Genomic DNA, 12552 nt, shown 5'->3' on the forward strand with positions numbered 1-12552 from the left:
GTTCCGGCACTAAGCTCCGTCTCCTGTCCAGTGTCCAATTTGTATAGGCTATGCACTCCTTTGAACAGCATTTATCCATTTAGATAAATTATTAATGTTTTAAATCCGTTTTTGTTACACAGTAACATAATATGTGTTATATAGCTTCGTTTAAATGCTTAATTTATAGTTTTAATGTGCAAATGAACCGTTTTTCAATGGTTTTCAATGGTTTCTTTTTACTCTAGAGGGTACTCTTATTCTGAAGAGATCGTCAACCGGAAGTCTTATTTCTGCTCCGTTATTTCTGCTCACGGAACACAGATCAGAGTAGGATACACAAGCAAACATACATCCAAAGTCTCGACTCGAGTCCTTCTGTAGTATTATTGACAATAATACTTGTTATTACAGCCCTAGCCTTGGTGGTTTGATGGAATGCATTGAAGTCACTGGAAGCCAAGTGGACAAGCGTATGAATAAACACTATTGTTCAACTACATTGTGTGTGTCTGCTAAGCTAATTCTAACGACGGCTAAACCTTGACTAGCCTGGCTTCTTGGTTCGGGATGAACATCAAACGGCTGATGTTACATCTATTGTACAATGTTCTTTAAGACTGAATGAACGTTAGTGTTTGTTTTCGTGCCGTTGCTTCTTCTTATTGCTGTGTGTGTGCGTGTGTGTGTGTGTGTGTGTGTGTGTGTGTGTGTGTGAGAGAGAGTGTGTGAGAATACTTTATTAACAGAGGCACCGTTATGTGTTACCTTTCCCAGGTGTTTCGCCCAGGTGGACAGGGTTTTGAGATTTAGGTATTATTTCTGTGAGGTTAGGGTTAGTCATATTGTTTGTGAGGTTAGGGTTAATGTTAGGTTTAGGGATTATTTCTGTGAGGTTAGGGTTAGTCATAGTGTTTGTGAGGTTAGGGTTAATGTTAGGTTTAGGGATTATTTCTGTGAGGTTAGGATTAGGCATAGTGTTTGTGAGGTTAGGGTTAATGTTAGGTTTAGGCATAATTTCTGTGAGGTTAGGGTTAAGGTTAGGTGTAGGTATTATTTCTGTGAGGTTAGGATTAGGCATAGTGTTTGTGAAGTTAGGTTAGGGGCATAGTTTTAGTGATGTTAAATGTTAGGGTTTAAGCGCAATCAAGGCGAAACACCAAGGAAAGAGGGAGTCCTGTACAGTTGTAGGGATAACACAAAAAGCTCTGAGGGCTTGTTTCCAGTGTGTGTGTGTGTGCGCGCGTGTGTGTGTGTGTGTGTGATAGCACTGCAAGACCTGCACGAAAAAGACTCCATTTCCTTTTCTTTTGTTTGCAAATTGCAACCTTATTATTAAAAAAAAATTAGCGTGTAAAATACACATTCAAATTCAATAATGGTTTGATTATGGATATTTACAAAGTCCCTATAGTGGTTTGTTGTGCATGGTGGATCTATGGGCGACTGCATGCCAATTAATGGACAAACTCCTCAAAAGTTTGGAAACTTCTTCGGTCGATTATTTCTGACCTTCAATAATACCAATTGTATTTTATATTCTGGTACAACTTGTAAGGATCATGCATTTGTGGAATGAGCAACACATCTAACCATGTGGGTTGTGCCCCCCCCCCCCTCCCTCCCTCCCTCCCTCCCTCTCTCCCTCTCTCCCTCTCTCTTCAACTTTGTTGAATTTATGCTCCCCCAAATCAAATGGGTTCAGATCTGAGCCACGTGTCCTGAGAAGGCGCGTCTGAAGCCTCCAAACAGGAGTCTCCAGACATAAAAACGGATGATGATGCACCAAGCATCAACACTGCCCCCATGGAAATATGCCACGTTTGCCCCTTCAGGATAAGGCCTGTGCATTAGGGCAACTGGAAGCTGGTGTTCCGGTAGGCAAAGTGGCAGTATTATTTGGTGTCAGCCCTGGTACCATTTCAGGATAAGGCACAGGCACGTGAACACCAAGAAGAATGTCCAGGCTTTAGCATCACACCAGATTATAGTTACTAAAGTACATCTGGGATAGTACACATGTACTGATCAAATTGGAATTACCAAATATTATATGCTTTCAGTGACTCCTTTCATTAGCTTTGTTTTTGTCAATACCATACATTTTGTTTAAGAAGTCATAATTATTCTGGTGTGGTGAACTTCTCTTTATAACTTGACTTAACAGCATGGTCAATATTTTTAGTGAAATCATGTGAGACTCACAGCAAGAGAAGTTAAAGCAGTTTAAAGGGAAACTACACCCAATTATAAGTCTGCACTGGCCTAGAATTTAGGCCCTAGCCTGAGACCTTAACACGCGTCACGCAGATTGCTTGAAGCTTGCATGGGCATGTACGGTATTTTGGGTCACAGCTCAGTCTTTGAAAATCAGTTCTTTACAACCTCTGTTCCCTCTGTTTTACATTCAACCTTCATTCAAAACCCATGTCAAATCAAAGTCCTTATTCTATTCCTTCGTTCCAGACCAGTCTGTGGAGTCCAGCCTCCAGGTGAAGATAAGTTCTCCAGCACCAGCCAGGAGCGTTTGTCCAGAGTGCCCAGGACGGGGGAAGAGACAAAGACGATTACCCCAGCATTTCCAGGACTTTGAGTTTGGTGAGTGGGTTACTGGGGACAGTGGATCCCCTCATGAGAGACTTGTGCTCGTGTTCGCTTCACCGTTAAAACAAGGACATTTTTAAATATGTCACATGTGCTCGCTACATTTAATTTGGTCAAAGCACCAGAATGTCATCTCTTGGCTTCGATACTCTTTTCAAAGAAAAGGAAAAGAATGCTATACTTGTATTTACATGGCATCATATAGGATTGACATAGTTGCCGCGGTCTGGCGTAGTCTCTGCCACTCTTAACATAACACTGACATTATATGTATGAGCATGTCACAAACAAAGTATGTGAATCCCTGCATTGAATACAACCCAAGGTTCTACCAGAGTTCAACATGTCTTGAAACTTGGGATCACTGCCCTGTCTTTGATTAATTTCTCAAGACAGATGAATCTGTCAGCATCACTGCTGACAGACATACCGAGTTTCTGTTTATACACAAGACACACATTTGGTTTTTGCCCCCAGAGTAGAGGCAAAAACCACATGTGTTCCCAGATTTGTCTTTGATAAACACCTCTGTTTTACATTTAGCCTTCATCTACAACCATATAAATAAAATTTAAAGAAAAATAATAATAAATTAAAGTTTTGTTCCTTCATTCCAGAGTCCAGTCTGCAGGTGAAGATGAGTTCTCCAGCACCAGACAGCAAACAGGAGTCTGAGGCTAAAGTTGAACTTGAACTTGAAGACCACCTGGACCACGGTAAGTTCCATGCTCTTTCTCTCTTCTTCTTTACATAAGTTCTCTTGAAAGGCTGCCATCTTATCAACAATTGAGAATACAATTATTCTTGCAAAAAATAGCATGATAATATTATATTTACTGTAGAGTCATCATTACAAAACAAATATCACACAAAATTAATCTTAAACGGTCTTTTGCTTTTCTTTTTGTATCCTTGTGCCAATATCACAAGCACATTTATGTATTTTTGTGTTTTGTGTTGGTGTAATCTTATATTAACATTGCCTAGAGGGTGGGTGGACCCTAGCAAGAGACTGCAGAGGCTCAATACATTCAAAACAGCGCTGCTAGGATCCTGATGAGTGTGCGGAACTTTGACCACATCACACCCATCCTCTGTTCACTTCACTGGCTCCCCATCACCTTCAGGACTGAATACAAGATCTCCAGTGCATCCAAAGCAATGCTCTGCCCTACCTCAAACCACAACCCTCCACTCAAGGCCAAGAGGTCTTAACACTTGATTCCTGCAGCACATCATAATCAGCGTCCTTTTATCTTATTTTCTCATGTAATGTCTTTCAGGTATTGGTCACCTCACACCACCGGAGCTGCACACATGCTCTCTGTGTTCGTTCACTCACAGCCAAGAAGATGGTCTTCTGCAACACATCAGACAGGAGCACATCGCCGGAGAGCCAAGCACTGCAGCCAACTCAACACACAAACACGACGATCTCCTTCATACCCACGTCACGGGTGAGCAGCCTGTCATTTTGCACGCACTGTGGCTGTGGGTTCCGCCTCTACACACTGCAGATTTTATAAAATGAGTAAAAAATACTTAAAAGTTGTTATAATCGGCAAAAATACTTAACTGTAAATACATTGAGTATTTATTATTTATTCTGTTGCTGCTCCAGATGCAGTGTTGTACTATTACTGTACTGTATTTGAGTAAAAGTACTTCTCTGCAAGTAAGCAAGTAATCAAAGGGAGTTAAAACACTTAACGAGCGGCAGGCACACTTAAAAAGTCTTAGAAATGTTGTTTCTAGTTCAATTATGTTATTAGTATACTACTTTGTCATTAGTTGAGGAAAATAAATGTACAGTACTCTTTTTTTTTTTAAGCGAAAACATCTATATATGAACTGAAAATTGTAATGGAGAGAGTAGGTTTGCGTATATTTCACCAATCTCTACCATTGTCATAATGATAATTGAAGTATTTTCTACAAAACTGCACCCGTGTAAATACAGTATGTGACTATGGAATAACAGTGTCAGCTAAATAGATAACAATGGAAATCAAATAATTTGCACCCATTTGGTAGTGTGGATTCTTTTCAAGCGTTTCACTGCAGAACCTGATTTCATGTGCCCACAGGTAGACAGTGGGTCTGGTCACCAGACGAGGTTGAAGCCTTTCTAAAACTTTGGGCCAGCCAGAACATTCAGAAGCAATTACAGAAATCAACGAGAAATCATCACATCTTTATCCAGCTAAGCTCTGAGCTCACTAACCTGGGTTTTGATAAACCGCCGGAACAATGCAGGCGGAAAATAAAAAAGCTGAAAGAAGATTATAAAAGAATAAAAAGTCAAGGGGGGCCCAAGCCTCGAGACAAAAATCGTTTTGTTATCATGGACAGTGTGCTTAAAAATCAGTCAACAGGTAAGCAAGGTTGGAATGTAAACTAGGCTACATGTTATTTAACTGCACTGCTTTGATGCAAACATAATAAATAGATCAAAGTGTGTATAAAGTGTGATCTAACATGCAAATCTTAATAATATCTGTCAAAACTAGGTATACATTTTACAAAGCATACAGTAACACTGGACGAAGTTGCTAAAAAAAGGAATTTATTATTTCTTAAAATAACATTTTATACTTGACATCTCATGTACAGGTTTGTCTACATAAAGGATTTATAGCACATGGTCTTCTGTAGGTGATGTTTCTGTGGAGACAGATGCAGAGTTCAAGCCTGTGGAATCATCCCAGCCTGCCAGCCCTTCCTGTCTACAGTTTGACAAATCAGGTAATAACGTACAGCCCTTTTTGTTCTCCATTCAACAATACCACTTTGCTGAACATTCCAACATTTGTGCATACTGTTTAATCATTGCTCCATGAAATTATCTAGTTATCCTCAGTTAGCCACTTTCATATGGCATACAATGCATCGCCATGTTACGCGCTATGACCTTGCAGATTGTCTATTTTTGTCCTTTTTGACAAAAAAAAGGAAATAGATAGTTTTGAGCTTTTTCTCCTATAATTCCCCAAATAGTGATGCTAGGTTGAAAGTGGTTAACAGGGGAGCAAGGTTGGAATGAAACTAAGTTAAATGAGTAACAACATTTGCCAATAGTTTCTCTGCTGCTACCTGGTGTACACCTACTGTACTAACTAGTACATTAAAGTTTGAGATTAAGGATGTCAAGTTACTTAATAGGGACAGTTTAGCTTTTTAATTATTTCAATATTACAATGATGCAAATAAATAACATCATGCAAAATCATGTTCCTGACATGTTGGTGAAGGTAATTGTAATCAGGTCTGGCACATCACATTTGTGATAACATATTATGACGTGTTCATTGATTAAAGGAAGTTTTGATGTGTTTAGTGCTGCTGTGAATGCCATTCCGTCACATACAGAGAATGTGGTCTGTGAATCTTGTGGAAAACTGGAGATATTTAACTAGTGAGGCATCCATCATAGTTAATGTAATCTTTGTCACTTCTGGTACCATTAAGACTAAAGGCTAAGAGGTCTAACACAGAGGTCTTGATTCCTGCAGCAGCACATAATCAGCGTCCTTTTATCTTATTTTTTTCATGTCATGTATTCAGGTGTTTCGGGTATTGGTCACCTCACACCACCGGAGCTACACACATGCTCTCTGTGTTCGTTCACTCACAGTCAAGAAGACGGTCTTCTGCAACACATCAGACAGGAGCACATCGCCGGAGAGCCAAGCACTGCAGCCGACTCGGCACACAAACAGGACGATCTCCTTCATACCCATGTCACGGGTGAGCATCCCTTCATTTGTACGCACTGTGGCCGTGGTTTCCGCCTCTACAACACGCTGCAGACTCATGAGCGCTGGCACAAGAACAAAAAGTGTTACACGTGCCACATCTGTGTGAGGACGTTTATCCATCAGTCTTCTCATAAGAGGCACATGCTCATGCACAAGGGGGAAAAGAACTACTTGTGCACAGAGTGCGGGAAGGCATTTTTAGCATCTGGAGAGCTGACGCTGCACACGAGAACCCACACTGGTGAAAGGCCGTTCACATGCAAGCTGTGTGGGAAGGGGTTCATTGTCACTTGCGACCTTAGGGTTCACATGAGGACTCACACAGGGGAAAAACCTTACGTTTGCACTCGGTGCCCCAAAGCCTTCACCGCAAGAAAATACCTCAAAAGACACATGTTCACCCACAACGACAAAAAACCTTTTGAGTGTTTCAAATGCAACAAGGGTTTTGTGGAATCGTACTATTGGAAAAAACACATGCTAGCGAGTAAATGTATAAACTATTAGCACTATAATACTACTATAGTCTTGCACAGCCAGACGATCGTATATCTCTACATTTCTCCGCCTACCAATCGTGTGGATACATTTAATTCCATTCCAAATACGATCCTTTACCACAACAACGTTGTGCCTCTGCCCAGATTCCAAAGGACCGCCCTCCGTCCCTCGTATTGGTCCTTTTTAAAAAGAGTTATTATCTGAATTGTCACCTCTGACCCACAGAATTAAAACTGCACCATACTTCTCAGTAGATAGCAATCTCTGAAAGTCGGGCTGTGCGAGACTACTACTACTAATAATATTAATTATTATTATTTTGTAGCCATAATCAGTAGGGCTGCAACAGTTAATTGAACTGATCGATTTAATTTATTATTTAAAAAATCTATTACATTTCGTTCTCATTGATTCTTAGATATATACTAAATAACATGTCAGAAAAACATGCTATAAGACTATTCAATTAATCAGATAATAGCTAAAAAAAATCGATAGTTGCTTGCAGCCCTAATGATCGGAACCTTGCACCTTCATTTTCTCATATTATACCATTCTCTCTAACATTATTGTTATACTGCATTATATTATACTATCTTACACTATATTTATTATTATTATTGCTACTACTTGTATTTGCTTGTATCTCTCTCTCGCCTTATTGAAAAGATCATGTTGTTCCCACCGCAGCAGTATAATGGCCTATCAAGAGTGTGACCTGTAGGCCAAAGACAAAGTGACTTAGGCAAAACATTTCAAGTCAGGTTTACAATTGCCAAACATAAATTGGCCTAAGTCATTTAATCCTCTTATGTTACATAATTGACAGACAATGTTATTTGTATGTCAATAAATGATTAAGAAATATCATATATTCTGTATTTGGTTCAGTTTTTTCTGTAAAGGACACAGGCCATTATTTTAAGAAGGTGACGATATGGATGTTTTCATGTGTTTAGGGTGCAACAGGTGATCTAACTAATCAATTATGAAAACTAATTGATTTGAATCAAATAAAGTAACAATGCATCGATGATCGGCACTTTTGTGCACATTGGACACACAGCAGCCGCTGTGCCGTCACTATGGTTTAAAGGAAGTTTTCATGTGTTTAGTGCTGCTGTGAATGCCACCCGTCACATACACAGACCGTGGTTCTGTATGAATCTCGTAGGAAAGTGGAGATATTTGACTAAATACATGTTTTCTGCCAAAACTTTCAAATAGATTTCATATGACATGACAAATGGTAAATAAATGGTAAATGCTGCATTTATGTACATGTAGCACCCTTTTATACAAAGTGCATTACAATGTGCATAGCGTTCACCCATTCACACACACATTCACACACCGACAGCAGAGGAAACCATGCAAGGCACCAGCCTGCTCATCAGGAACAGTTAGGGGTTCACTGTCTTGCTCAAGGACACTGAGGTCGACAAACTCAGGGGGAGCCGGGTGTCGAGCGGGGAACCCTCGGATTCTGAAACGACCGCTCTACCTCCTGATCCACTGTATATGACGAGAGCTAATCTCTCAAGAACAGATTCTGCACTGCGTTGGAATCTGTCAGGGAGGTTCGTCATAACGTGTGCGCATTCAGATCAGGAAGCAGGCCGCGCTTTACCCAATCAAATGTTGTGGGCGGGATTCACATGTCCGTCGATCTTTCTCCCTCGAAACAAACCCAAACTAATTTAACAATAGCGTCCGCGGAGCAGACAAAACCACGGAAAGATATTCACATTTTAACTTACTCTTTCATCATAGAAACAAGTGGGCTTATAACCAAAACGATCCATGTTCTCTGGGAGAAGTGGTGTTAGTGTTCCGTGTAGAAATATTGTTAGTGGGAATGAAAACATAGTGGCACCCACCGGAAGTGAAAGCTGAAGGCAGACCTCTAAACCCCGGTTTCCTTGCGCTCTGGTGTCACGTTTTCTTCCGCCCAGAGCCAACAGACATAGAACAAACAGCAGAGGTCGCTGTTTTTCATTTTCAGTTGGATTTGGGTTCCCAGATTGGACGAGAGCTGACCCCAACTCACAGCAGTTAATTATTGGGTGAGTAGTGAGTACGCAACACACACCTGGAGCCTCCCTTCATGCATCTGTGCTGTAATCCTGTGTAATTTTGGGCAAGATATTTGATGCAGAGCAGTGGTTTTCAACCCTTTTCATATCAAGGTCCATTATTTATTGGGCATTTGAGCCACGGACCACAGTTTGATGAGATTTAAGGCCAGTCCACACCAATGCAACTCATTGCAACATGCAACTACTTGCAACTTCTTGCAACCATTATCCCCAATGGCAGTTGCAAGGCTTTGTTATCGTTGGATACGATTTTTAGGAGAGAATAACAGGCAAACGTTGATCAAAATAAGGAAGTGGAAAAAAAGAACCCGTGTCCCATCATGGATCATTTAGTCACAAGCTCTTGTTAATAGTTTTCATTGGTTCAGTATTTATGAAACTCACACACACACTTAACCACTTAAAGGTATCATGACATTCATTTTCACTTTTTTTATTTTCAATGTTTTATTTGGGGTTTTATGACCTCAATTACACCCAAAAAACCTGAACTTAGAACATTCAGTGGATTTTCTGTGGTCTGGGGTTTTCTGAATAATTAGGCTGAAAAGTAATCTGAGCTTGGCCCTTCGACAGTGAGGTCACTGTCGATTAATCCCGCCCACTCTCCTCCTCGCCCCTCCCCTCCCCTATCCTTTCCTTTGGGGGGGGCGGAGCAGAGGCGATGATTGACAGGCAAAATCCCTCACCAGCGACACCCGCAGGCAAAGATTTCTTTTTTCATTGCAGTTGAAAAGGCTTTAGAAATGTGAGAGAAAAACACCTGCCATTGATCACTGGAATGGAATTTTCACTTAAAACTTTTTGTACACTTTTGAAGGACCAGGACAAAGACTTTGAATGTGGTGTAAAAGTGAATGTCATTAAACCTTTAAACTGAATGTTTTTTTACCCATTAAAACTGGGAACGCATCGGTGTAATTTTTGATGTAATTTCTTATGTGTATATATATATATATATATATATATATATATATATATATATATATATATATATATATAGCAAACATCAGTGTTTTAGAAAACTGTGGTTTAGAACAGTGGTTCTCAAAAATAGCAGATATACAAGCTTGCAGCGCGAGCATGTACATCTGCTATTTTTGAGCATTTTTAAAAGAGTCTTGAAAGTTTGTTGACATTTGAATTATTATTATTTATTTTTTTAACACAAATCTTGTCATCGTCGCTGGCACAAAACATTTTCAGATGGTGGTCCGCGCATAGCCGCGGGAAGACCTTTTAGGTTAGGGGTGCGGTATGCGCACCTCATGCATGAGGACCCCGCGCGCGCACGGGGTTCTGGGCGGATTCGGTTCGTTTTTTTCCCAGTTTTTGGTTTCTTTATTTCGGTTTTAGGGTTAGGATTAGGGTTAGGTTATAGTTATGTTATTTAATTCTTATTTTTGCCTGATTTTACCGATTTATTATAAAAAGCAAAACTAATTATTTAGTATTGACACTTTTTCGATATTCCAAACGAATAAGGAGATAACAATTTCCAAAGATTTGCTGCTCCATCCACTTTAATGTTAAAATTCAAACGGACAAACAATTCACATTGTTTTTTGGTTTGAAACCACTGGTTTTGAGCTATTTTCAAACATCAAACAACACATGACAACAAGGCCATAATGACCTCGTTGACATTTGTAAAATCACACCTGAATCTTATCTGTGATTAGAAACCATCTGGGGATCAATCATACTGGAGAAAAATATTCTGTGGCTATGCGAAAAGGTTGTTCAAAACCCTGGCAGAGGCTACAGACTGTTCTGAAAAAACTCTGGCAGTCAATTGTAAAATTGACCAAATTAAAACCAAAGTAATTGGTCTTAAATAATTGAAAAAATAGCAGATCTACAAGCTCACAATGTGTTGCATTGTGACGCGTTGTTGGCTATTTTCACTTATTTAAAATAATGATAGAAAAGGAACGGTTTTGGACGAGGGTTTCACCCGGCAGCAATTGCACTAGCAAGTTGACCTGCTGGTTGCAGTGTCATGTCTGTGGTTTGAGGTGACATCTCCCACAGGTATTGGCATGCAATGGGGCCATGTCTGGGTCACCTGTACCCCCCAACACACACACACACACACACACACTCATACTCCAACCCCCCCAGCTTGGCCTCGCAAGCAACTCTAATCCCATCTTGACCCAAAAACACTGGGGTCAAAGGTTACAATCCCAGTCTTCACACAGCTCTCGCCAGCCCGTGAACTAGTCATCACCAAATGGTGCGCAGCGTGTTTGTCCGACCACGTACATAAACACAAGTACGGGATAAACACAGGCACGACATTCTGGTTTCCACTGTAAGCGTGACTAACAGCACATGTAACAGGAGAGCTGAGAGGTGTCATTCTTGCTTTTCAAACGCGGTATTTAATTATTTTTAAGTATTTTAGTTATTTTACGTAAGCCTTTATTTCGTCAGTGATAGTACAGACAGGGAGACAGATGCTGTAAATGGTCGGGCCGGGCCGGGAATCGAACCGGGGACTCTGTGGTCAGTGCGGCCATATGGTATGAGCCTAGCATAACTACTTGGCTGTTGGCTTGCATGTCGATGCCAAAGGCAGCATTGATAATCAGCATGGTCTCATGGCTATGGCCGGCAGCACGGGTTTCCTGGCACTTATTAAACAGGACCCGAGTTGCCAAAAACAGCCGATCTACAAGTTCACAACATGACACGTTGTGAGCTTGTAGATCGGCCATTTTTGGCCAACGTTCCCCCCAGAATATGGCTGCTGAGGTTCAAGTGGTTAAGAATGTGTACATTGTAGCAGTGTTCATGTTGAATGTGTGTACAGTATATAGTGTACAGTATGTATGGAAAGACAAACGTCTGTCCCATTTGGTGGTATTGCAGACTGTTCACAGACTGGTGAGAATGCAGAGTGAAAACATGGGGCTGCAGCAGGCAGCCAGTGACCTTGTATCACTTCTAGGAACGAACGCCAGGGATAACGGACTGAACCTCGTCCCCTGTGCTCCTGAAAGTGGGGGTCCGGGAATCCCCAGTTGTCCTAGAGGGGGTTCCATGGGCTCCCCAGCAAAATGAGGTACGGTTTAACCATTTGAGCACTATTTCAAAAATAGTGAAAATAGCCCATCTACAAGCTCACAACGTCATTTGTTTAGGCAATTTTTTTCTATTTTGGTACATTTTTGCCTATGTTGTGCAGAAAATAGGGACGGCAGGTTGAAAGTTGTTAATTTCACTATAATATAACCAGCTAGAAGGTAATCTAATTTACTGTATTAGAATGACTGTTCAGATCATAGGTTTGACTCTCCCCACCTGCAGAATAGACTGCAGTACTAATATTCATCTAAAAACAGACATCTTCTCTTATGGGGGTCCAACCTGGCACCAAATATTTTCAAATTTGGCGGTCCTTGATACGAAAATGTTTGAGAACCACTGCCTTCTCCGACTGTTACGCTGGATGCTAAATGCCTAAAACCATTATGTAATAAATGCACTCCCACCGGGGAATTTGAGTTCTAACTCTTATTATGCAGCTCCTCTCTCGTGTCACTTGGGTGTGAAACCATTCTGTCCTAACTTTAGTCTGTGAACATGTGGGCGGGGCTTAAGGA

At 40.7% G+C, this 12552-nt stretch overlaps 1 protein-coding gene across 2 annotated transcripts; it reads left to right on the forward strand.

Annotated features, from left to right (window-relative positions):
- The first annotated feature begins 315 nt into the window (after positions 1 to 315).
- On the forward strand, positions 316 to 7686 carry LOC308079674 (uncharacterized protein). Of its 2 annotated transcripts, XM_080421226.1 has the most exons (8): positions 316 to 452; positions 1685 to 1856; positions 2446 to 2577; positions 3201 to 3299; positions 3867 to 4040; positions 4671 to 4958; positions 5239 to 5328; positions 6148 to 7686. In XM_080421226.1, the coding sequence occupies exons 4-8, from the start codon at positions 3221 to 3223 to the stop codon at positions 6846 to 6848; spliced, it is 1332 nt and encodes a 443-aa protein (XP_080277352.1). In that variant the 5' UTR covers positions 316 to 452; positions 1685 to 1856; positions 2446 to 2577; positions 3201 to 3220; the 3' UTR covers positions 6849 to 7686. The 2 variants fall into 2 exon arrangements, with proteins under 2 accessions (XP_080277352.1, XP_080277351.1); XM_080421225.1 differs by lacking the exon at positions 1685 to 1856 and having other exon boundaries at positions 319 to 452.
- Positions 7687 to 12552: the final 4866 nt, after the last annotated feature.

Source organism: Gymnoscopelus braueri (genome assembly GCF_963280865.1).
Source record: "Gymnoscopelus braueri genome assembly, chromosome: 23".
NCBI lineage: Eukaryota > Metazoa > Chordata > Actinopteri > Myctophiformes > Myctophidae > Gymnoscopelus > Gymnoscopelus braueri.

Bases quoted from the DNA above. Each gene is read 5' to 3' on its own strand.
- LOC308079674 (XM_080421225.1), top strand. From the start codon at position 413: ATGGAATGCATTGAAGTCACTGGAAGCCAAGTGGACAAGC. The intron at 2,578-3,200 runs GTGAGTGGGTTA...CCTTCATTCCAG, and splicing joins TTTCCAGGACTTTGAGTTTG to AGTCCAGTCTGCAGGTGAAG. The intron at 4,959-5,238 runs GTAAGCAAGGTT...GGTCTTCTGTAG, and splicing joins GCTTAAAAATCAGTCAACAG to GTGATGTTTCTGTGGAGACA.